Genomic DNA, 23,721 nt, shown 5'->3' on the forward strand with positions numbered 1-23,721 from the left:
ATGTATATTAATATATGTATGTAATTCATTTATTATATAATATCTAATATCTATTTATATTCTTATGTAATGATATGAATATATAATATATAAATGTTATATATAACTCTCTATATAATATAAATACTATATAAAAATATATTAAAACATATAAATATCTGTAAAATATATTAAAATAAATAAAATAGATAAGTATATTTATATTCAATAATATTTTAATATATTTTATGTGCAATATAATAATTTTATGATAAATTACAGTTTATATATTTCTATTTATGTAAATGTATTTTCTATTTATATTATATAATACTTTATTTTTTATTTTATAATATTTTATCCTTAGAAATATTTTATATATCTATTTTATCAATTTATTTGTAAAGTGTAAATAACAATCTCAGAAGCCATGTATTGGTTTGATAATAAATCAATTATAGAGGAAATTTTTCAGTTCAGTCTTGATTTTTCAGCAGGTCTTTTTCCTTTGGGGAATTTCTAAAATATTCTAAAATTGAAAAAACTCTGTTAAAATAAATATTTTTTCTGATCCTTTGACCAGTATAATTTAATACTTATTGATTTCATATGGAATATTTAACTTCTTCATCTTTTTTTTCAACAAGATCGAAGAAGGAGGAGGTGGGAGGCAAATGCTCCCTAAAATTTAATTTTAAAAAGTTTTAATGAATTAATTTTTAAAAAATATTTTAAAAAATTATTTACATTTATTGAAGAAAAAGGAATTAAAATTGTAAAGGAAATGTAATTAAAGTTTTAAAATTAATTTTAAATTCAAGTTTTTAAATTCTACAGAGAATGCAGATGGGAAAACTGGCGTTCTCGTTTATTTCACCCTCATTTTGTAGGACTTTTTTTGGGAAAACCAAAGAATTCTCCAGGAAAAAATGGATTTTGGGGTTCTGCCCCCTCCCTCCACCAGACACAGCAGGACCCCAGTGAGTTGCTGGCCCTGCTCGCCCTCGGTGCCCACTTGGTGCCCCCTCACTGTGCCCAGAGCCGGTGTGGAATTCCTGGAGCAGCTGGATGGTAAACGGCACCCGGGGGGGGGTCTGGACTGCTCCCAGCCCCCTGGCCCCTCTCACCTCTCTGGGGACACCCCCCTCCCCCAGGAAATTTGAGGTCTCCCCAGATTCCTGTCTCACTCCCTTCAAAAATTTGGGGTCTCCCCAAATCTTTTCTCTCCCCCCCCAAAATTTGGGGCATTCCCAAATCCTTGTGTTCCCCCTAAGCTCCCTGGGTCCCCTCAGATCTCTGGGACACCCCTCCCAACATTCCAGGACTCCCAATCCCTCTCCACCCTCCAGTTCTGGACTGTCCCAGGGACCCCCCATCCCAGATTCCACAGAATTTTTGGAGAAAACAGGAAATTCAGTCAGAAAATGTCATGTTTTTGCACAGTTTTGCCATGTGGTTTCAGAAAGGGATAAAGGTCATGCCACAAAAAGCAAAAATATGGGAAAACCCACCAAATCCAAGCATTGCCCTGCATTCCAAGTTGCTGCTATTGCATTTTGTGGGATTATTTAGGGGAAAAACACCAGGAAAAATCTTTGGGGAGGAATTTTGGGATCCAGCCCAAAGTCCAGCATAGGTCCCTCCCTATGCTGGACACGGTGGGACCCTGGTGAGTTCCCGGCATTGCTCAATCCTGGCACTGACCCCAGTGACCACCCGGGTCTGTGCCCAGCCAGTGACCCCCACACTGTGCTGGAATCCATCACGGAATTCCCGGCGGAGCTGGGCAGTGAACATCACCTGGAGGTCACGCCGGCGTCCCCGGAGCACCGCGGTGCATTCCGAGCGCGCCGGCACCTCCTCCCGCACCTCGTGGGGCCCGTGGGACACGAACTTAGCGATGCTGGCCCCACCCACCCACGGCAGGGAGGTGACGTTGGCCGCAGCCCAGCCCGTCCCGGTGAGGACCAACGGGGCCGCCCGGAGCGTCCCGCGCACGGTGGCCAGCGCGGGGTGATCTGAGCGCCACGTGTGCTCCGTCTCTGTGGCCTCTTCCAAGAAGGTGGACCCTGGGGCTGCCCCACAGCCTTCGTTCTGCACCGGAGCCTCGGCCAAGACCACGTCCTCAGAATGTTCCAGTGCCGTGCTCAGGTTGTAGGCGACATCCATGATGGAGATGTCGGACAGGCCCGTCTTGACCACCAAGACTTGATACCACTTGTACCAAACCTCCTCCCCCCCCAGTGCCACGAAAAGCGCCCGGTGCTCCTTGGAGACCTTTCCCAGCCCGTCCCGGCTCCGCCCCACGAAGACGTCGACCGATGGGCAACTCTCCACAGCATTTTCTGGGACGGTGCCAAAGGAATCATCCACCCAATCCAAGGCCTCAAAGCCGCCGGCGTTGACCAAGATGTTGAAGTTGGAGGTGTGCTTCTCCTGTCCCCTGTTTGGGAAGTAGCAATAGGGGCCCCTGATGGGATCGTAGGAGCCGGAATTGCAGCCGAGCTCCATCGTGGAACAGATGAATTCCAGGCGCCCGGTATGGCGGTTCCAGCTGGAGACGGCGTCGGGGGGAAGACGGCCTTGGAAGGGCTCCCACTTGAGGTGGGAAGGGGAGCCCTGGTCTCGCTTTCGGATGGGAGTGTCTGAGGAGGTAATGGGGGGGGTTGAAAAAAGGGGAGGAGTTTTTGGGAAAAGGAGGGAATTCTGTCCCAGACTGGAGAGTGGGAGAGGCCAGAGGGATGTTCTGGAAGAGGTGGGTGGGGTTGGGTTGGAATTGGGGTCAAGGGTCAGTGACTGGGCTACTGGGAGGGGACAGGGGACACAGGGAGAGGATTGGGGGGCACTGGGATAGACTGGGAGAGGGAGGAACTGGGTCACTGGGAAGGGATTGGTGGGCACTGTGAGGGACTGGAATATACTGTGAGGGAACTGGGATGTACTGAGCGGGGAACTGGGACCACTGGGAGTGAATTGGGAGGGGCTGGGCATGAAATGGGATTTATTGGAAGGGGAACTGGGGTCACTGGGAGAGGACTGGGGGGCACTGGGATAGACAGGGTTGGGACTGGGATATGCTGGGAGGGAACTGGGATATAATGGGAGGGGATTGGGGGAACTGGAAGGCATTGGGACATACTGGGAGGGAGGGAACTAGGAGGGACTGGAAGGGACTGGGAGGGCCCAAGACTCACTGAGGGCATCCAGGAGCCTACTTCCTGGCACCTCCATGGCTGGAATTCCCAGAATTCCCAGAATTCCCAGGCCAAGCAAGAGGAGGAAGATCTGGGGGGGGAACCATGGGAGGCGTCACCTACTCCCATCCCAATTACAACATCCCAAATTCCTCTTTTTCCACTGACATTTTAGGATGAAATCCCCCAAATTCCTTGATTTTGGATTTAATTCAATTAATTTCATTTAATTTTGAATTTTTTAAGAATTAAAATTTTCTGGCTCTGGGAAAAAAATCCCTTTTTTTGCCCCGAAATGCTACAAAATTCCCAAACGATCTTTAAATCCTGAGCCCAGCCATACCTGGAGCAGTGGCATCATGGATCCACTGGAGTCTGTGGGAAAATCTGAAATTTAAAAAAAACCCCATGAATTTTAGCAGCCCTGGGGCCATGACCCCTCGAAATCCACATTTTGGGGTCCCCATTCCCAAGTTTCACATTTTGGGGTCTCCCCATCCAAATTTTGGGATCCATCCCTCAAAAATTTGGGATCCCCCCTTCCAAAAAACCCCATTTTGGGGCTCCCCATCTCTAAATGTTGGGATCTCCCTTCCCAAAATCCAAATCTTGGGATTTCTTGTTTCCCAAATTCCATATTTTAGGGTTCCCCAAATCCCAGGTCCATATTTTCGTGTTCCCCCTTTTCAAACTCCACATTTTGGGGTTCCCTCCCTCCAAATTTTGCATTCCCTTCCCAAATCCAAATTTTAGGGTTGCCAGACTCCATATTTTGTGGTCCCCCCTCAAACTCCAAATTTTGGGGTCTCCAATTCACAAATTCCATGTTTTGGGTTCCCCTGTTCCCAAACACCAAAATGTGAGGTTCTTTTGTTCCCAAAATGCACATTTTGGGGTCTCTCTCTCTAAATTTTGGGATCCCCCTTCCCAAAATTGACATTTTGGGATTCTCCACTTCCCAAATACACATTTGGGAGTTCCTCAGCTCCAAATTTTGGGATCCCCTCCCCCAAACTCCTCATTTTTAGGCTGCCAAATTCCCAGATCCACGTTTTGGGCTCCCCCCCCTCCAAATTTCGGGATCTCATCTCCCAAAAATCAACATTTTGGGGCTCCCCAGCTCCATATTATGGGGTCCCTCCTTACCTCTGATCCAGTTTCCATGTAAATCACTTTTTTTTGGTTGTTTTCAGTCCTTCCGAGCTGCTTTCTGTGACATTTGAGCCCTGAAAAGTCCCCCCAAAAACAGGAAAAACGTCAAAAAATGTAAAAAATAAAAAAGGAAGTGGGATTTTGTGGGAGATTTTTCTGCATTTTGGGGACTTTTCACTTCACTTTTCAGGGGTTGTTTTTAAATTTGAGTCCCAGAATTGTCCTGGAGCCCCAAAACACGGCTTGGAAATAGGAGTTTTTGAGGAAAATCCCTGTAATTCCTGTTTTTCCCTTTGGTGAATTAAAAAAAAATAACATTTTTTAGGAATAATCTTTGTTTTCTTCTCAAAAGTGGCAAAGTCTCTGGGGCCCCAAAAATCAGCTCAAAGACCACAAGATCAGCCAAGGACCCAAAAAATGACCCCGAAGACCCCAAAACTCAGCCCAATGATCGCAAAAATGAGGCAAAAATGAGGCAAAAGACACCCAAAATCAGGTCAAAGACCTGGAAAATGAGCTAAAAGACCCAAAAAATAGTCCCAAACACCCCAAGAGTGAACCCAAAGTACCCCAAATCAGCCTAAAGACCCCCTAAATAAGGCAAAACCCCCCCCAATCTGTCCAAAGACCTCCAAAATGATCCAAAATACCCATCTAATCAGCCCCAAACCCCCCAAAATCAGCCCAAAGAACCCCAAAATGAGTCTTAAGTCCCCAAAATGGGTCAAAATATGCCCAAAAATTCACCCAAACACCCCAAAATTGAGCCAAAACACCCACAAATGAGCCGAAAGACCCAAAAAATCAGCCTAAATCACCCAAGAAATGGGCTCAAAAACCCCCAAAATCAGCCCAAGGACCATGAAAATGAGGCCAAAGACCCCCCAAATCACTGAAACATACAAACATGAGCCAAAAGACCCCAAAATCACCTGGAGTCACCTGCCTGCACCTGCAGTGGGTCTGTTTGTGTGGACACGGATCGGTCTGGAGTGGGAAGGTGCAGGATCTGGGCAGGATCTGCTCCGTGGCCTCTCCGCTCACCAAGCCAGGACCTGGGAGAGGGGGGCTTTGGAGGGGGCAAAAGTGAGGAAAATATGGAAAAACATAGAAATAAAGAGAAGGGAAAGTCCAAGGGCAGGGCAAGGGGGGGAACAGCCCTGGAGCCCCCTTGAGCCCCCAGGATCCTCCTGGGGTGCCCCCCAGGGCACAGGTACCCCTGGGAGGCTGCACCAGACCCTGGTCAGCCCAAAATCTGAGGTCACCAGTGAAGGAGTCGTGACCCCTGTGCCCACCCAGCCGTTCCCCGTCCCTAGGACCCCCATTCCCGTGGTAACCCCATTCCCTAGGTCCCCCTCCCTGGCACCTGCATCCCAGGACTCCCATTCCCTGGGACCTCCATTCCCTGGGACTCCAATCCCCTTAATCACATCTCCTGGGCCCCCCATTCCCCCAGAACCCCCAATCCAACAGGGCTGCCCACTCTGCCCTCCCATGGTTACAACTCAGGACTTTTCACCATATTTGCCCACAGAACTTTCCAGCTCTGCCCCCTTCCTTCCCATTGGTTGATGAATTTCAGTGTCATTACACAATCACTGCAAATAGTCCCCAAAACCACCCAGATTTGGTGCAACCTTAAAATTAATAATTCTGGGATGTCCCTGTGACATCCATGTGTGGAGGGACACACCTGGCACAGGTGCCTGGGGGTGCTGGAGCCCAGCCAACGTGGGCAAGATCCCAGTGGCAGCTTCAGGTGGTGTCCTGGAGGGTAGGAAGCGACTGGAATGGGCAAAATTAAGTGGGAAAGGGCAAGAATGGGTGGGAATGTGGGGAATGGGGATGATCCTTGACCTCTCAAAGGACTCAGGGCCCTCACTGGGGCCAGGGGGCAAACTGGTCTGACTGGGGGAGACTGGGTGTGCAGGGAGCCCAGTGGGCCTTTATACAACTTTATCCCACAGGATTAAGGATGTGATATGGTTTGAAGCTGGCTCCCTGCCAAGTCTCCAAACCTTACCACCAGAAGTCCCCCTCCCTCTCCCCCAAAACCTCAGGGAGAAGAGGGAGAAAAAAAACTAAGAAAACCCGAAATGAGAGAGAGACAACCAAAGTGAGATATATAAATATATTTACACTTATATACAATTAAAATATACAATTTCACAAGGGAAAGGGAAGGGGGAAGGGAAAGGGAACAAAACTAAAATAAAATATATATATCTCAATTAGTGACCCAATATCTAACAACTAAAAGAGTTAGCAAAGAAATATCTCACTACTCTCCTGGGACAACCGAGAGTTGCTCCGGAACGATCGCCGGCAGCCTCCGTCTCCCAAGGTCGGCAAGGCCCAACCAGGCCTCGCTCCCCAACACGGCAGATCAACAGCAGGGAACCTGCACCTCCAAGCCGCCGGAAGGAAAGAGAGCGAAGGCCTCTCCTCCTTTCTTCTTATAGTCTGGCTTACGTAAAAATCGTAGGGAATACTGAGTAAATCTGGGCCCTTCCTTGGTTACAAAGTGGTCACCAAGGAAGGTCTAGCCCAAACCACCACAGGATGGCAAAGCAAATACATTTATATAAATATATAGGATTTATTCTGATAATGATTAGACAAAAAGACCTTAATTAGAATTATTTACTACACCATGTAGGAGCTACAACTATTAGTAGAGTATAGAGCACTAGGAAGCAATATTGAAGCAATTATAGTAAAGCTGGCAAAATCAAGTAGAGCTTGATGTGACTCACCCAGACCAACAATTGTGGGTAAAGGAGTGATCTTGAGGGGCGTCCCCACTCCGAGGAGGAATCTCCACACTCCAAGAAGGAATAATTCAGAAGATCCTTCCATTAAAATTTGGGCTTTTATAGTATTGTTACAATCTGCTTAAATGTTGCAGAAAGAACTTCAGATTCGAATATTCTCTTGAACAAAATTAAAACTCACACAAGTTATCCGTTGATACCAAAACTGATTTTATTAATTGCTAAGAGATGCAAAGAGAAAGAGGAAAAAATAAGAAAAGGTTGGAAAATGCTAAGATTACTTCTAGAAGCAGAGAAAAGATACCACCAAAACTACCTTTCTGCCAAGTTGGGGGGGGAGAAGCAGTTTCTGCCCTTTTTTTTCTCTGTCTCTGCTGCTTTTCGATGTTATCTCTTCAGCTGGGAGAGGTGTTAGCAGTTTTAGTTCTCTGGAATGCAGCCAGGATGTGTGGTTTCCCTGCTCATGCTGAGCCATCTCCCAGGCCGTGCAGGGTCCTGGTTCAGCCGCACCTTTCGGCCCCCAGAAATATGGTCAGGGTGGAAGGATAAGATACAACTCATGCAGGTGGCACGGTGGGTCTCAGTCCTCTCCAGGCCGGCACAGTTCCAGTCTCCAGTGGCAGCATCTGCTGGTAGAGGAAAGGTGAGGGGGAGGTGGGGAGAGATTCTCAGCTTCAATAAGCAGTTCTCTCTCCCTTTCCTCTCTCCTTGATTTTCCAAAATTTTCCCTCAACTTTTAAGTGTTCAAAGAAGGTTGTACGTGGTTTCTTGGCACGTAGCCCTATTCAGATGTCTGAGGAGATATGATAACCATAAACAATAGCAGGATCTTTTGGCAGGAAAGCTCCGGCAGGAAGCTCTGGTGAGAACTTCTGGCAGAAAGTTGACAGAGAATTTTTGGTAGGAAGTTTTGACAGGCAGAAACAATGGCAAAACATTATTTCTGGCATTTCTATATTATCTGTGTGTTACAAGTATAAAGTGCAAGTCTGTCAGTCAGGTGTGTCCAGGTTGTGCCAGCTCAGCAGCTTTGGAGAAGTTCTCAGTGGTGTCACTTGTTCTTCCTTTATTTGGTGATTTTCCCAGCTCTGCCACATCTTCATTCTCAAATTTTGGGATCAATGAGTCCAGTTGGTTCCAGCATCACTCGACCTCAAGAGCAGCAGGACCCCACTTCTCCATTCCCCAGTGAGGGTTTTGCAAATATTGCATTGAGTTTTTTTTCCCCATTCCAAGCCACAGGTTCCCTGGGATGCCACATTGGATAAACCAGTTACACCAGTTCCGTTGGAGAATAAAACCAGTTAAAGCAGTTATATTGGAGAATACAATAGTTACACCAGTTCCAATAGAGAATTAAACCCAGATACAACAGGGCTTTATGGAAACAAAGGTACCCTGGGACCTTTCAGAACCCCATGGAATCAAGGCCTCATTTTGACATTGAGGGGCCTAATGGAATACAGGGGTCCATTGTGACACTGCAGAATGTCATGGGGTCATTTTGACATTGTGGAACCTCATGGAATCAAGGGGTCATTTGACACTGAGGAACTGATGGAATCAGGGGACCATTGTGACACTGCAGGGCCTCATGGAACCAAAGGAACACAGGGAGACTGTGGAATCTCATGGAACCAAGGGGTCACTGTGACATGCAGGGCCTCATGGAACCAAAGCAATCCTGAGACATTTTGGAACCTCATGAAATCAACGGGCCATTCAATCACAGAATGTGCTGAGTTGGAAGGGACCCACAAGGATCATTGAGTCCAACTCTTAACCTTGTACAGGACCATCCCCAAGAGTCACACCATGTGCCTTAGAGTATCATACAGATACTTCTTGAGCTTTGTCAGCCTTGGTGCTGTGACCACTGCCCTGGGGATCCTGTTCAGTGCCCAACCAGCCTCTGGGGGAAGAACCTTTTTCTAATATCCAACCTAACCCTGCCCTGACACAACTCCAGGTCATTCCCTGGGGTGCTGTCCCTGGTCCTCACAGAGCAGAGCTCAGGGCCTGCCCCTCCTCTACTCCTCCCCAGGAAGTTGGAACTGCAGTGAGGTCTCCCCCAGTCTCCTCTGCTCCAGCTGAACACACCAAGTGCCCTCAGTGTCCTCACACGCCTTCAAATCAAGGCCCTTCCTCATCTTTGTTATGCTCCTTTGGACACTCTCTAATGGCTCAATCTCTCCCTTCCATTGTGTCCCCCCAGACTGCCCCAATATTGAGGTGAGGCCACCCCAGGGCAGGGTAGAGCGGGACAATCCCCTCCCTGGCCCGGCCGGCCATGCTGGGCCTGATGCCCCCAGGACAGGCTTGTCCCTCCTGGTTGCCAGGGCACTGCTGACTGTCAGAGACTGAAATGGTTAAAGATTTATGCATTCTAGGAGACTCTTGCAAGATTTTGACCTTTGCATTGTACCTCTGATGGGCAGTTGGGCCTGTCCCTGCCTCCAGTGAAGAGCCAAGTTTGCAGGCTTTTGACTGTTGTATTATACCTCTGATGGGCAATTGGGTCCATCCCTCCCTCCAGTGCTGAAGGTGTCAAGCCCTGAAAAGGCAGGACCTCTGATGGCCCATAAAAGCCCATCCCCTCCTCTGCCAATCTTAAAAAGGCGGGAACCAGGACAGACACAGAAACTGTGCAGGCCCAGGGGAGAGTTTGGAGGCTGGAGGCATGGCCCGTGACACTAACCATGGATATAATAACTCATAACTTCTTGGCGTGTGGAGGCTTCCCTCCTTCACCCCCAGCAGATCAAGGCCACCACTTCAACTGACAGACATGGAAGCGGCAACTACCAAGTGTCATCGCTGGCCCCCGTGGGCGGTGACTATATACGTTTTGTCCACTCTCAGCTTTTCTTTTTCATTACTCTCCCTTACTCTTATCCTGTCTTTCTCTCCCCTATGCATTTTCTCCCCCCCAAAGGTTATCTCTATGCCACGTTGTTACATGACAACATCCAAAATGCTGGCATACCTGTTGATACAAAATTGTTAAAATAAACCTTACCAATATATATTTTCAGACACCGATTATTCAGTGTCGTTTCACTCTAATCCATCCCAAGGGAATTATTGATAAGAAGAAGGAGGTTACCCTCCTCCCCTTTTTCTGGGGTGGGTCGTAACACTGACTCGTGGTCAAGTGGCCACCAACCAGGACCCCCAGGGCCCTTTTCTGGCACTGCTTTCCAGCCTCTCATTCCCAGTCTGTCCATACATCCAGGATTGCCCCATCCCAGGGGCAGAATCCAGCACGTCTCCTTGTTGAACTTCCTGTGGTTGGTGATTGCCCAGCCCCCAGATTTGTCCAGGTCTCTCTGCAGGGCCTCCCTGTCTTCAAAGGAGTCAACAGCTTCTCCCAGTTTTGTGTCATCTGCAAAGTGTCCTTTCCAGTCCTGTGTCCAAGTAATTTATGAAGATGTTGAAGAGCACAGGGCCCAAGATTGAGCCCTATGAAACCCCACTAGTGACAGGTCACCAGTCTGATGTCACCCTCTGTGCTCGACCCATGAGCCAATTGCTCACCCACCCCATGATGTGTTTGCCCAGTCATGGGCTGATGGACCCCAGCATGTGCAAAAAACATTTTCAATCCTGAAGTCTGCTCTCCTCATGGCCAGAGGTGAGGTTTTGCTGGCATTTCTCCTCCTGTCAACAGAGATTTTAAACTTGATCCCTTCATGGTTGCTGTGGCCAAGATGGCCCCAATCTCCACTTGCTCATGAGATCCTCTCCGTGGACAAGTAGCAGATCAAGGAGGGCACTGATCTGAGTCAGCTCCCTTAGGATCTGTTTCATCAAGTTGTCATCCAGGTTTTTCCAGGGGTCTCTAGGGCTTCTAAGGAGCCATGAGGTCACTGGCTGTGACAGGTGTTGCATGATGACATCCCAGAGGTCTCTCGGGTCCTAAAGATCCATTAAGTCATGCACAGTAACAGGGGCTCCATGGTGACATCAGAGGTGTCTCCAGCCTGCTCAGAAGTAGAGAGGTCACAGACAAGCACACGGTGACACCTCAAGTTGTTTTGCCAAGGGGATGAGGGTCAGCACAAGAGACACAGACACCAACCTTAAGGAACAAGTGCGTAATGTTACTTTAATGTAAAACAGCAAAGAATTGCAAAAAGATAAGCTCAGTAATGCACCTAATCGTTACTACAAAGACTGCCTACAGTCACTAAGAAATCACCAGTTACCCTGATACATTACCAGCATCCAGACCTGCAGGTCACCTGGGGAACCCCGGTCACAGCAAAGGGTCAGAGAACCCCTCTCGGGATCTGGGAAGTCCTATGCAGGCCATCCAATCATAGGGGAGGTCTCTATCTTTGCTGTGAGAGGGTCCAGCTTTTATACTGTTGAACAAACAAACTTACATAACCACTAGTGTGGAAAACATCTGGCTTCCTTCTCTCCTTGGGTTTCACCCAAAGCCTGGCCAGGGCTTAAGGGGAAAACCAAGTGAGTCATCCTGCACCATCTGCTGCCAAACAAGGCCAGGGATCTACTTCCATGGCCTTGACTAGTCTCTAAATACAGAAAGATAAATATACTATTTTGCTGACAATCATACATATTTCATTAATGAACAGATACAAATGTTATTCACTAATGAGAGAACAAAAATATATCTTACTAATAAGCACACATATTTACACAGGTGTAGTCTTATCACAGTACCTATTTTACTAACAAGCATACATAGATTTTGTTGATAAGCGGATACATGACTTAATACAATGTTAGGTTGAAAGGTTCATCTAAAGGTCAACCTTGGCTCAGGGCCTGTTGTTCAGGCCTCAGCACTCCAGTGGGTCACCAGCTGTGGCTGAAGCTCTTCCTGCATTTCAAGGACTTGTAAGGCTTCTCCCTGGTGTGGATCTGCTGATGGCGGAGCAGGGTGGAGCTGTCTCTGAAGCTCTTCCCACATTCCAAGCACTTGTAGGGCCGTTCCCCTGTGTGGATCATCTGGTGGCGGATCAGGCTGGAACTGTGGCTGACGCTCTTCCCACATTCCAAGCACTTGTAGGGCTTTTCTCCAGTGCGGATGCTCTGGTGGCGAACCAGTTCAGAGCTGTGGAAGCTCTTCCCGCGTTCCAAGGACCTGTAAGGCTTCTCCCTGGTGTGGATCTGCTGATGGCGGAGCAGGGTGGAGCTGTCTCTGAAGCTCTTCTCACATTCCAAGCACTTGTAGGGCCGTTCCCCCGTGTGGATCATCTGGTGGCGGATCAGGCTGGAACTGTGGCTGACGCTCTTCCCACATTCCAAGCACTTGTAGGGCTTCTCCCTAGTGTGGATGCTCTGGTGGCGAACTAGTTCAGATCTGTGGCTGAAGCTCTTCCTGCATTCCAAGCACTTGTAGGTCTTCTCCACAGTATGGATCTTCTGGTGGCTGATCAGGTTGGAGCTCTTTCTGAAGCTCTTCCCACATTCCAAGCACTTGTAGGGTCGTTTTCCCCTGTGGATCATCTGGTGGCGGATCAGGTTGCAATTGTGACTGAAATTCTTCCCACATTCCAAGCACCTGAAGGGCTTCTCCCTGCTGGGAGGCTGCTCAAGGACCACCAGGTCGGAGCTCCGGCTCAAGCTCCAGCCGTCTTCCCGGCACAGGCTGGCTCTTTCCTCCTGGGAGCACCCTGGGCTGGCTTTGGAGCCCCTCCTTGTTGGGTATCTCTGTGGTTTTTCCTCCCCACTGCCTTCCTGCGCCGGGGAGCCCTTCAAAACGGCCTCTTCCACCAGGCTCTGCCGGGGGGATTTGTCCTCCACGCTCTCCGTCCTCAGCTCGGGGCCTGGGGCAGGAAGCAAGAAGGACAGGGAGGGGATTTGCCTCTGGCCCAGAGGGAAGGCCAAGGACATCCCCCCAACTCCGGTCCCGGCAGGACGGCGATGGCAGCGGGGTTGTCCTGCAGCCAGGGGCGATGCTCAGCTGGGAGATACAGGACAAGACAGGGCAAAGGGGCACTGACTTCCTCCTCACCTGCCTGGGTGTCCTGGGGCATCTTCCTCTTCCTCACAGCCTCCTCCTCCATCCAGCCAAGGTTTGGGAATCAGAAATCCTGTTTTGGTGGGAAAAAACCCAAAACAGGTTTTGGGTGTGAGCACATTGGGTTGGGGATTCCTCCTGGAATGGTATCCATAAACCCCTCCAAAACATGAAGATTCAGCCCCCAAAAACCCTCCCAGGAGTTCCCCCTCTCTAGTCTCTCCACTTTGGGGTTCTGGGGGTCCCCCTGTCCAGGCTGCTTGTGGTGCCATGTGTATTGGGGGTCACCCTTCTCCGGGATCTCTGCCCCCTCCAGGCTGCCAGTGGCCTTGGGAATCCCAGGAGTGTCTCCTCTCCAGACTCCTCACTTTGGGGTCCTGGAGTTCCTCCCGCTCCATGGTCCTGCTTAGGGATGCCGGGGGCTTTGGGGGTCAAGGGGTCCATTCTCCCTTTGCTCTCTGATTCTGGGTGCTGGATTCCCAGGGGTTCCCCCTCTCCTGGGTCTCACCCTCTCCAGGCTGCTGGGGGTCCTCTCTCTCCAGGCTCCAGTTTTAGTATCCCAGAGGTCCCCCCCTCCAGAGTTTCTCCTCTCCTGGATGCCACATGTCCCAGGGTTCTCCTATCTCTGTGCTCCCCCCCTCCCCAGGCTGCTGGGGCTCACCCAGCTCCAGTATCATCCCTCTCCACTCTCCCCACTCTGGGGGGCCCGGGGTTCCCCACCTGGGTCTGCTGGAGGTCCCCAAAACTGGTGGACCCCCCCTGAGATGGGACACGTGGCTCCTGCCTGCTGGCACCTGCTGGGACCCCCACCAAAAAAACCTACCTGCTGGGGACCCCCCAGTATCTCCCCAAGGGGCATTTGCAGTTCATTCCGGAGTCTTTAAGCTGCAAACATCCCCTCCCCCCAAAAACTCAACATGGACCCCCCAAGATATCTGGAGCGAGCTCCCCCTCCCCAGTCATCTGTGGAATGCAGGTGGGGCGATGCTTCCAGGGTGGGAGGAACTGTGACGGTTGTTCCTCCTCTTCCTCTTCCTCCTTTTCCTGCTCCCCCACTTCCTCTATTCTTCCTCTTCCTCCTGCTCCTCCTCTTCCTGCTCCTCCTCCTCCATCCCTCCTCCTCCTTCTCCTCCCTAACTCCACCTCCTTCTCCTACCTCCACCCCTTCTCCCACTCCTTTCTGCATCCCTCCTCTTCCTCCCCCAGGCCCAGCACCCACCCTTGGTCCTCCCTTCCCCCCAAACCCATCACATCCTGCAGGAGGAGCAGCGACGGAGCTGGGGCAGGTCGGGATGGGGCAGCGCTGGGCTCTTGGCTGCTTCCACCCCCTGGGGGGGATCCCAGGAAGGCCAAAAGAACAGGAAAAGGGGCAAAAGTGGTGGCTGGAGATAAAAATTTGGGGGTTATGGTCCCCCCGGGTGGGCACTTCCAGCCTTTTGGGCTCATCTCAGGAGCCTGGAGATCTTGGAGGGGGGAATGCAGAGATGGATGGGGGATCCCAAGGGATTTTGGGAACAGCATGAGGGGTTGTGGGAGCCCCTTGCTGGGGGGTCGGGCTGGAGACCCCCTGGTGCTCCCGGAGCCCTGGGCTGGGGAGTTGTCACCACCTTCTCCTGCCTGGGGGGCTCTGGGGGAACCTCGGCTCCTTGGGCTCTTCCTGCAGCCACAGAGCTTGGAGGGACCCTCCTCAAGATGGGTCCTCCAGGTGTTCCAGGAGCTTTGGGCTCATCCTGGGAGTGACTGGGCTACACTGGGAGTGACTGGGATAATACAGAGAGTGTCTGTAACCATACTGGGAATGACTAGGACCACACTGGGAGCAACTGGGAGCAAGTAGGAGTGACTGGGTCTATACTGAGGGCAACTGGGTGTGACTGGATGTGGCAGGAGAGCCTACCCCTGATAAAACCTAAAATCCAATCAGAGAATGCACACAATGCAAGCCATCAGCTGCTGGTGCCACAGTGTTGCCTCGGTGTTATTGTGCTAAAACCATCCTGGGTCACCAGATATCGAGTCAGATCAGCTGCTCGAGGGGCTGTAAAGGTGTGACTGGCAATCACTTTATACTGTACAAGTCCAGTCCCCTCTCATACAGTCAGGTTCTTCTGACATAACCCTCCCTGGGGTGTAGGTGTGGAGATTCCTCCCTTGGCTGGGGACACCTCCAAGGTCACTCCTGCAGGTTGAGAGCAGAGATCTCCCCAGAAGTGTTGGTCTGGGTGAGTTACATCCATCTCTAATTAATAATTATTTCCTTTTTGCAGGCTTTAATATAATTGCTTCTGGCAGGGAGTCCCCCAGGAGTCTCCCCCTGACGCTGCGGTGAGTGGTGGGGTCCCGGGTTGCTGGGAGCCCTCCCCTGGCATCGCGGGTGAGTGGTGGGTCTGGGCTGGCTGCGTGTGTGTGGCGGGGTCCTGGGCTGGCTGGGAGTCCCCCGGGAGTCCCCCCCGGCGCCGCGGTTCAGGCCCCAGGCACGGCCACGACAGGAGAGGGGAGAGAGAGTGAGGGAGCCTTGCCGGCAGTTGCTGCACGCCCGTGGAGGAGGAGAGAGCAGCTTTGGAGCATGCAGATGTTTGCCGTTCCAGGTTTGGGGGGGAAGGGGGAGGGGGAGTACAGAGGATGGGAGGGGGGATACGGGGGAGTGGGGGCGGGGGAAGAGAGGGGAGGGGTATCGTGTGGGCCATGGGGGTCCTCTGATTGGCAGGAGGGAGAGCGGGGCACTCCTGTATGAAGTGTCACAGGTGAGCAGTGTGCCTGAAGATATGTGGTAACACAGTGGAAGAAGGATATGGTCAGGGGGGATAGTGGGGTTCCTTTAGAGTGATGGGGGTCCCAGCCAAGCTGGGGCCTTGATAAACACCCCAGCCTTGGATGTGTACGGGGGCCAGAACGGTTGGTTGGTTTGTTTGTCTGTTTGGTTTTGGCTCACCTGCGGCTACTGCCCAGGTTCGGCATGTTCTGGATATATTTGTTTTGCTGTTACGTCCTGAAAGGGTGGGCAGGACAAAGGGTTGTTCCTGGGTATCTCCTCATGATTGTATATAAATAGGTGATAGTAAAGTAGGAAATGTAAGACTTGCCCAAACCGTTTGAACAGGAACATAGCCTGTGTGCCCCTATGCAGTTGCGAGCTATGCTGGCGATGGTACATGCCTTTGGTAGGGTCACCCATGCCAGACAGGTCAAAACAGCAGGGTCAGACACAATACATCTGTGGGCAAGATGAGTTTGTTAGCCTTCTGGCAGTCATCCTAGGAGAAGGACAACTCTAATCCCAAACCCGGGCAGATGGAGCTCGCTTAGCCCCGTAAGGCCATCCATCTAAGAGAAGGTCACTCTAATCAAACCTACGTCCTGAGGACCTCGCTGCCACCATCCAAACTCGCTCAGCCCTGGCAGATGAACCTCAGGATTAAAGGGTGGGTTCAGTTCCGCGCAGACTGCATCTCACCTAAAAATCCATTGCGCAGGCTTGAAGGCTTTACCCACATGCAAAAAGTCCTGTAGCGATGGGCGAGGGTTGAAACAGCAGGTGAAAGGTGCACTGGAACCCGCAGACCCAGCCCTGCATGCAGGCGGTTCAGGATATTGGTCATTTGAGACTGACCGGAGATGACAGTCTCTTGAGGCAGCACCCTGAACGACCAAGCAGCCGTTCCAAGGACAGCACTGCTTGCTCCACTCGGAGAGGGGCCGAGAAAAGGTGGCCTAAACAAAGCTCATCTCCACCTTCACCCGGTTGGTCAACCGCAGACCAACGGGCATCTTCTTCCGATGCGGTCGCACAAAGATCAAAAGACAAAGGCACGCACCTGCCTCCAAAGGTGTACCCAAATTAACTCTAGCATGTTGGAACATCAGAACCATGCTCGATTCTGCAGATAGCGGACGTCCTAAGCGTCGGTCTGCCCTAATTGCCCATGAACTGGCTCGTCTCAACATCGACATTGCTGCTCTCACTGAAGTTCGCCTTCACGAGGAAGGCAGCCTCAGAGAACATGGTGCCGGTTACACACTCTTTTGGTCAGGGAAGCCCAGAACCGAAAAACATCTCTCAGGAGTTGGCTTCATGATCAAAAACTCTATTCTTCCCAAACTTGAAAATCTGCCAACAGGTCACTCTGACCGCATTATCTCCCTACGCCTTCCACTACACAACAACCAACACCTTGTCCTCTTTCGTATATATGCCCCAACTCTCCAAGCTGACCCTGCCGAAAAAGATGAATTTTACTCTGACCTGCACTGCCTTACCCAAAAGGTGCCCGCAGATGATAAGATCATTATCCTTGGTGATTTCAACGCCAGAGTAGGTAAGAATTTTGAAGCCTGGAAAGGAATATTAGGCAAGCATGGTGTTGGAAACTGCAATGATAGTGGTCGATTTCTGCTAGAATTCTGTGCAGAGCAACAGCTCACAATCACTAATACTATCTTCCAGCAGAAAAATAGTCTGAAGACAACCTGGATGCACCCCAGATCTAAGCATTGGCACCTCATCGATTATGTCCTGGTGTGACGGAGAGATGTCCACGATGTCCTCCATACCCACGTGACGCCCCGTGCAGAATGCCAACAGACCATCAGCTTGTGCGCTGTAAACTCAACTTCAATCTCAAATTCAAACCTAAAAGGGGCAGTATCCCAAGGAGAAGACTCCAAGTTAACAATCTCCAATCAGCCACAGTAAGAGAGAAATTCCAGGCAAACCTTCAAACTAGGCTCGAAAACCATTCCACAGATTCTGCAGATTCCTCCCCTGAATCAACTTGGCATCTTATTAAAAACAGCATCCTGCAATCCTCCAAAGAATCCTTAGGGTTCTTCCTCAAGAAGAACAAGGACTGGTTTGACAAAAACAATCAAGAAATCCAGGACTTGCTGAGGAAGAAGAGAACTGCCCACCAAGCACACCTTGCACTGCCATCCTGTCACGCAAGAAAAATAGCCTTTTGCCTTGCATGCAGCAAGCTCCAGCAGAAACTCTGCGACATCTAGAACAAGTGGTGGATCGATCTAGCTGAAAAAACTCAATTATGTGCAGATACAGGTGATCACAAAGGATTCTATGAGGCCCTGAAAACAGCATACAGGCCTACATACCAGGTACAAAGCCCTCTACTCAGCGCTGATGGGCAAACGCTTCCGACAGATAAAACCTCCATTCTGAATCGATGGTCTGAACACTTTCAGACTCTTTTCAGTACCAACCGTGTAGTCCAAGACTCAGCAATTCAGTCCATCTCACAACAACCGGTGAAGTATGAATTGGATACTGCCCCCACTTTAGGAGAAACCCTCAAGGCCATACAGCAGGTGAAAATCAGCAAGGCAGCTGGGGTTGATGGAATTCCACCTGAAGTCTGGAAACATGGGGGCCTCGCACTCCACACCAAATTTCACGAGTTTCCGGTGCGCTGTTGGGAACAAGGCGAACTACCATTAGGCCTTCATGATGCAGTCATCATCACCTTGTATAAGAAGAAAGGAATTAAATCAGATTGCTCAAATTACCGTGGTATTACTCTGCTCTCCATTGCAGGCAAAATCCTGGCAAGAATACTCTTGAACAGACTAATACCTGCTATAACTGAAGAAATTCTACCTGAAAGTCAGTGTGGTTTCAGAGCCAACAGGAGCACCACAGACATGGTATTTGTCCTCAGACAACTGCAAGAGAAGTGTAGGGAACAGAACAAAGGTCTTTATGTAACCTTTGTCGACCTCACCAAGGCTTTTGACACTGTGAGCAGAAAAGGTCTGTGGCAGATTTTGGAACGTTTAGGTTGTCCCCCCAAGTTCCTTAAAATGATCATCTCACTCCATGAGGATCAGCACGGCCAAGTCAGATATGGCAATGCACTTTCTGAGCCCTTTCTAATAACTAATGGTGTGAAAAAAGGCTGTGTTCTTGCTCCTACCCTATTCACAGTCTTTTCCAGCAGGATGCTCCAAAGGGCCACAGCAGACCTCGAGGATCAGGACGGTATCTACATTCAATATTGTACTGATGGAAGCCTATTCAACCTAAGGCGACTGAAGGCCCACACCAAGACCTTAAACCATCTTGTCCGGGAGCTGCTTTATGCTGATGACGCCGCCCCTGTTGCACACACAGAAGCAGCTCTGCAGCGTTTAACATCCTGCTTTGCAGACACTGCTGAGCTCTTTGGGCTGGAAGTCAGTCTAAAGAAGACAGAAGTTCTCTATCAACCTGCACCTCAGGAAGTCCCACATCATCCCCACATCACCATTGGCCAATCAGAGCTCAAATCAGTCCAGCAGTTTAATTACCCGGGCAGCCTCATCTCCTCGGATGGTGAGATTGACGGGGAGATGGACAACAGGTTAGCAAAGGCATTTAGTGCTTTTGGAAAACTCCATAAAAGAGTTTGGCGAAATAAACACCTGAAGAAAAGTACAAAGATCAGTGTTTACAGAGCCATAGTGCTGTCTACTCTCCTATACAGATCTGAACCATGGGTCATCTACAGCCACCACCTGCGGCTCCTCGGACGCTTCCATCAACGCTGTCTCCGCACAATCCTAAACATCCACTGGTCAGATGATGTGACCAATCCATCTGTTCTAGAACAGGCAGCAGGCACAAGCATTGAGGCCATGTTGCTGAGAACACAGCTGAGCTGGGCAGGGCACGTCTCCAGGATGAAGGACCACCCCCTCCCTAAGATCTTGCTTTATGGGGAACTTGCCACCGGCTGCAGCAAGAGAGGAGCCCCGATGAAAAGATACAAGGACTCCCTGAAACAACATCTCAGCCTTGGCCATACTGACCACCATAACTGGTCTACTCTGGCCTCCAATCAGAGGCCTGGAGACACCCCATCTATAACGCTGCTGATGCTTTTGAGAAAGCACGCAGGATCCCCCTTGAGGAGAAAAGGCAACGCAAAAAGAATTGTGCCTTGCAGAATATACCATCTAAGGAGTCTTTGTGCTGAGCCTTCTGCAACCAGACATGCCTGTCTCGTATTGGCCTTTTCAGCCACCAACGCGCTTGCGACAAACGTGGGTAGAGCCCTTCCCAAATCTTCGTTCGCGAAGCCCAGCCATGAATATAATTGCTTCAATAATTGCTTCAATATAGTGCACTGTCCTATCTTACACTATACTACTAGTAGTTTTAGCCTTTATATTGTCTAGTAAATGATTCTGATTAAGATCTTTTGTCTGATCATTTGTTATAATAAATGATTCATTTTATATAAATATTCTCATTTGCCAATTATTAAAACCTGCGGGACAAAAGTGGTTCAATCACACCTCCGTAATTCCTTAAATTTAAACTGTTGACACAGTCCGAGGCTGAGATTGGATTCAGCTGCACCCAGGCTCTTCTCCAAGCAGGGGTTTAGGAAGCCAGGGAGTCCTTTCTGCCCCTTGGGACTCAAGGGCAGGACTTCTTAATAAATTTTGTCTAAGCCTCCGTGACACTGGGACCATGCTGGGAGAGACTGGGATCATGCTGGGACTATACTAGGGGTAACTGGGTGCAACAGGGATCACAGTGGGAGGAACAGGAAGCAACTGCAACCATGCTGGGGGCAACTGGGATCATACTGGGATTGCACTGTGAGCAACTGGGCCCATGCTGGGGGAGACTGGGATCACACTGAGACTGACTGGGACTACACTAGGGGCAACTGGGAAGACACTGTGAGGAACAGGGAGCAACTGGAACCACGTTGGGGGCAATTGGGATCACACTAATGGTGACTTGGATCATACTGGGAGTGACAAGGAGCATGCTGAGGGCAACTAGGACCATGTTATGGGCAACTGGGATATAGTGGGAGCTTGAGGTGATTGGGGTCATACTGGGAGTGACTGGGATCACACTGAGGGTGACTGGATTTGACTGTGAGCAACTGGGATCATGCTGGAAGCAACTGGGAGTGACTGAGAGGATGCTGGGGGTGACTGGAACCACAGTGGCGGTGAAAGGAAGCAACTGGAACCATGTGGGGGGCAACTGGGCTCATACTGGGAGAAACTGGGAGTGACAGGGACAGTACTGGGACTACCTGGCAGTGACTGGGATCATACTGGCGGTGACTGGCAGCATCTGGGACCATGCTGGGAGCAAATGGCATCACACTGCAAGTGACTGGGTTGATACTGGGAACAAATAGAACCATGATGGAGGCAACTGGGATCATACTGGGAGTGACTGCAAGTGACTGGCATCATACTGGAATCATACGGGGAGTGGTGGGCAGTGACTAGGATCATACAGGAGGTGACTGGGATCATATTGGCATTGACAGAGAGCAACTGGGATCATATTGGGGCAACTGGAATCATACTGGGAGTGACTGGGATTATAGTGGGTGTGAATAAGACCTTAGTGGGGGTTACTAGGAGCTACTGGGATCATGCTGGGAGCGAACTGGGGACACACTGGGAACAACTGGGATCAACTGGCAGATACTGACTGGAATGATGCATGGAGTACTAAGACCACAGTTGGGGCAACTGGGATCATACTGAGAGCAACTGGGGCCACACTGGGAGTGTCAGTAACCATACTGGTGGTGAATGGGACAACATTGGGAGTGACTATGTTTACACTGGGGGCAACTGGGAGTAACTGGAACCCTGTTGGGGGGGACTGGGATCACACTGGACTCATACTGGGAGGGACTGGCACTATGTTGGGGGAAACTGGGACCATAGTATGTGCAAGTGGGATGTAGTAGCTGGCTTATACTGGAGGTGACTGGGCTCGTACTGGGAGTGACTGGGCTCTGGGAAGCGCAAGACGGGGAGGAGGAGAAGCGCAACCCCTCCCACTGCTCTGCATTGCCAAAATCCTTGTTCCCAGTTCCCACTCTGGCCCTGACCAGCAGATCCGCTCTGGGATCCCTTTCCCTGCCACTTCCCAGCCCTCTGCCCGCCTTCCCGCCACTGGAAATCTGCACTTTGGAACCTCATCCCATTGTTTCCTCCTTCTCTTCCCTATTATTGTCAGGGTCCCCCTGCACCCCGTTTTCTCAGGCACTGGGAACCCCTGGCCATTCCCGGTTTTCCAGCCCCCAGACCCCTCTTTCTTTGACTTCAAGATCCCCCTGCCCTCCTTTTCTGGCCTTCCTGCCTCTCCCAGTCCCTGAATCCCCCTTTTCCTTGAGCCCGGGGACCATGGTCCCTCATTCCCAGCCATCCCAGGTCACCTCACCCTCAGCCTCCCCTTTCCTTGACTCCAGGACCCCCTGAAGCCCCTTCCCAGCTCTCACAGCTCTCCCAGTTCCCCTCTTTTCTTGACCCTGGGACCTCCCAGATCCCCAGATCTCCATGTCTCCCTAGTTCCCCACTCCTGGCACTTCCTGCAGGGGGGTCCTGGGGTATCCCACGACCCCCTGAACCCCCCATTCCTGTGCACCGAGACCCCCCCCAAACTCCCTTGTCTGAGACTGGGACCCCCTGCACCCACTTCCCTGGCTCCAGGACATTCCTGCTCCCCCTTTCCTGGCCATCCTGCTTCTCCCAGACTCCACAATCCCTTTTCCTTTATCTTGGGACCCCTGGACCCCCATTCCTGGGCATCAGGACCCCCCTGCACTCCCTTACCCAGCACTAAGCCCCCCTTGAGCCCCTTTTCCCAGCCATCCCACCTCTCCAAGCCCCCAAACCCTCTCTTTTCCTTGACCCTGGCACACCCTGGACCCCCATTCCTGACTCTCTCAGTCCCCAACCCCTCCTTTCCTCAACACTCAGGACCCCCTGAACCCCCTTCCCACACATCCTGGGTCTGCCCATCCAATGAACCATCTTTCCCTGACACTGAAGGCCCCTGGACCCCACTTTCCTGGGCACAGGGATCCTGTGGTCCCCCTATCCCTCCTCTCCCCACTGTTAGTCCTGCCTTTTCTTGACCTTGGGACCCACCTGATCCCCCATTCCCAGGCACTGGGACCTTCCTGCACTCCCTTCCCTCGCTCCAGAACCCCCCTGGAATCATACTGCCTTATCCTGCACCAATCCCTACCTGCACCTCCTTTCCTGCCTATCCCACCTCTCCCTGATCCCAGACTCCCTTTTTCCTTAACTCTTGGACTCCACTTGATCCCCATTCCTCCCTTTCCGAGACCCCCTTTTCTTCACATCAGGGACCCCCTGAGACCCTTCACAGCCATCCCCTGTCTCCCCACCTCGTGACCCCCTTTCTCTGACACCAGGGACCCCCGGACCCCCCTTTTCTGGGCACAAGGTCCCCCTAGACCACCCCATCCCACGTCTCCGAGCCCACTCATCCTCTTTTCTTCGAAACCCCCTTCCCCAGCACCGTGTCCCCCCTGCACCTCCTTATCCTGCACCAATACACCCCTGCACCCCCTTTCCCGACCATCCCACCTCTCCTCACCCCCGGCCTCTCCCGCCTTGACTCTGGGACCACCCCCAGCCCCCCCAAGCCCCCGTGTCCCCCCAGTGCCCCCTCCCTGCGTTACCTGTTGGCGGCGGGGTCGGAGCCCGGCCCGGGGCTCCCCCAGTTGGCGGCCGGTCCGGCGGGGCCTGCAGGAGCCGCGGAGGCCGCGGATGGGCGGCAGCGGGAGAAGGGAGGGAGGGAGGAGGAGAGGGAGGTGGGGTCTGGGAGGAGCCGGAGCCG

The 23,721-nt window shown here is 51.1% G+C and overlaps 2 protein-coding genes across 4 annotated transcripts; both read right to left on the reverse strand.

Annotated features, from left to right (window-relative positions):
• Positions 1 to 1,391: 1,391 nt before the first annotated feature.
• LOC135404152 (natterin-3-like) lies at positions 1,392 to 23,651 on the reverse strand. 2 transcript variants are annotated; one of them, XM_064638766.1, is made up of 6 exons: positions 23,564 to 23,651; positions 5,258 to 5,394; positions 4,320 to 4,399; positions 3,517 to 3,560; positions 3,174 to 3,264; positions 1,392 to 2,624 (listed from the first exon to the last, which is right to left on the reverse strand). In XM_064638766.1, the coding sequence occupies exons 4-6, from the start codon at positions 3,532 to 3,534 to the stop codon at positions 1,624 to 1,626; spliced, it is 1,110 nt and encodes a 369-aa protein (XP_064494836.1). In that variant the 5' UTR covers positions 3,535 to 3,560; positions 4,320 to 4,399; positions 5,258 to 5,394; positions 23,564 to 23,651; the 3' UTR covers positions 1,392 to 1,623. The 2 variants fall into 2 exon arrangements, with proteins under 2 accessions (XP_064494836.1, XP_064494835.1); XM_064638765.1 differs by lacking the exon at positions 23,564 to 23,651 and adding an exon at positions 6,019 to 6,367.
• LOC135404158 (zinc finger protein 501-like) lies at positions 11,182 to 17,372 on the reverse strand. Of its 2 annotated transcripts, none has more exons than XM_064638778.1 (3): positions 17,352 to 17,372; positions 13,089 to 13,167; positions 11,182 to 12,900 (listed from the first exon to the last, which is right to left on the reverse strand). In XM_064638778.1, the coding sequence occupies exons 2-3, from the start codon at positions 13,138 to 13,140 to the stop codon at positions 11,927 to 11,929; spliced, it is 1,026 nt and encodes a 341-aa protein (XP_064494848.1). In that variant the 5' UTR covers positions 13,141 to 13,167; positions 17,352 to 17,372; the 3' UTR covers positions 11,182 to 11,926. The 2 variants fall into 2 exon arrangements, with proteins under 2 accessions (XP_064494848.1, XP_064494849.1); XM_064638779.1 differs by lacking the exon at positions 17,352 to 17,372 and adding an exon at positions 16,549 to 16,567.
• Positions 23,652 to 23,721: the final 70 nt, after the last annotated feature.

Source organism: Pseudopipra pipra, chromosome 30, assembly GCF_036250125.1.
Source record: "Pseudopipra pipra isolate bDixPip1 chromosome 30, bDixPip1.hap1, whole genome shotgun sequence".
Taxonomy (NCBI): domain Eukaryota; kingdom Metazoa; phylum Chordata; class Aves; order Passeriformes; family Pipridae; genus Pseudopipra; species Pseudopipra pipra.

What these genes read in the sequence shown, in the direction of transcription:
- LOC135404152 (XM_064638766.1), bottom strand. An exon ending in TAGGCTCCTGGATGCCCTCA is followed by an intron (nt 2,625 to 3,173) that starts GTGAGTCTTGGG and finishes TTACCTCCTCAG; the next exon opens with ACACTCCCATCCGAAAGCGA.
- LOC135404158 (XM_064638778.1), bottom strand. Translation starts at nt 13,140, where the DNA reads ATGGAGGAGGAGGCTGTGAGGAAGAGGAAGATGCCCCAGGACACCCAG. An exon ending in GCCCCAGGACACCCAGGCAG is followed by an intron (nt 12,901 to 13,088) that starts GTGAGGAGGAAG and finishes TTCCTGCCCCAG; the next exon opens with GCCCCGAGCTGAGGACGGAG.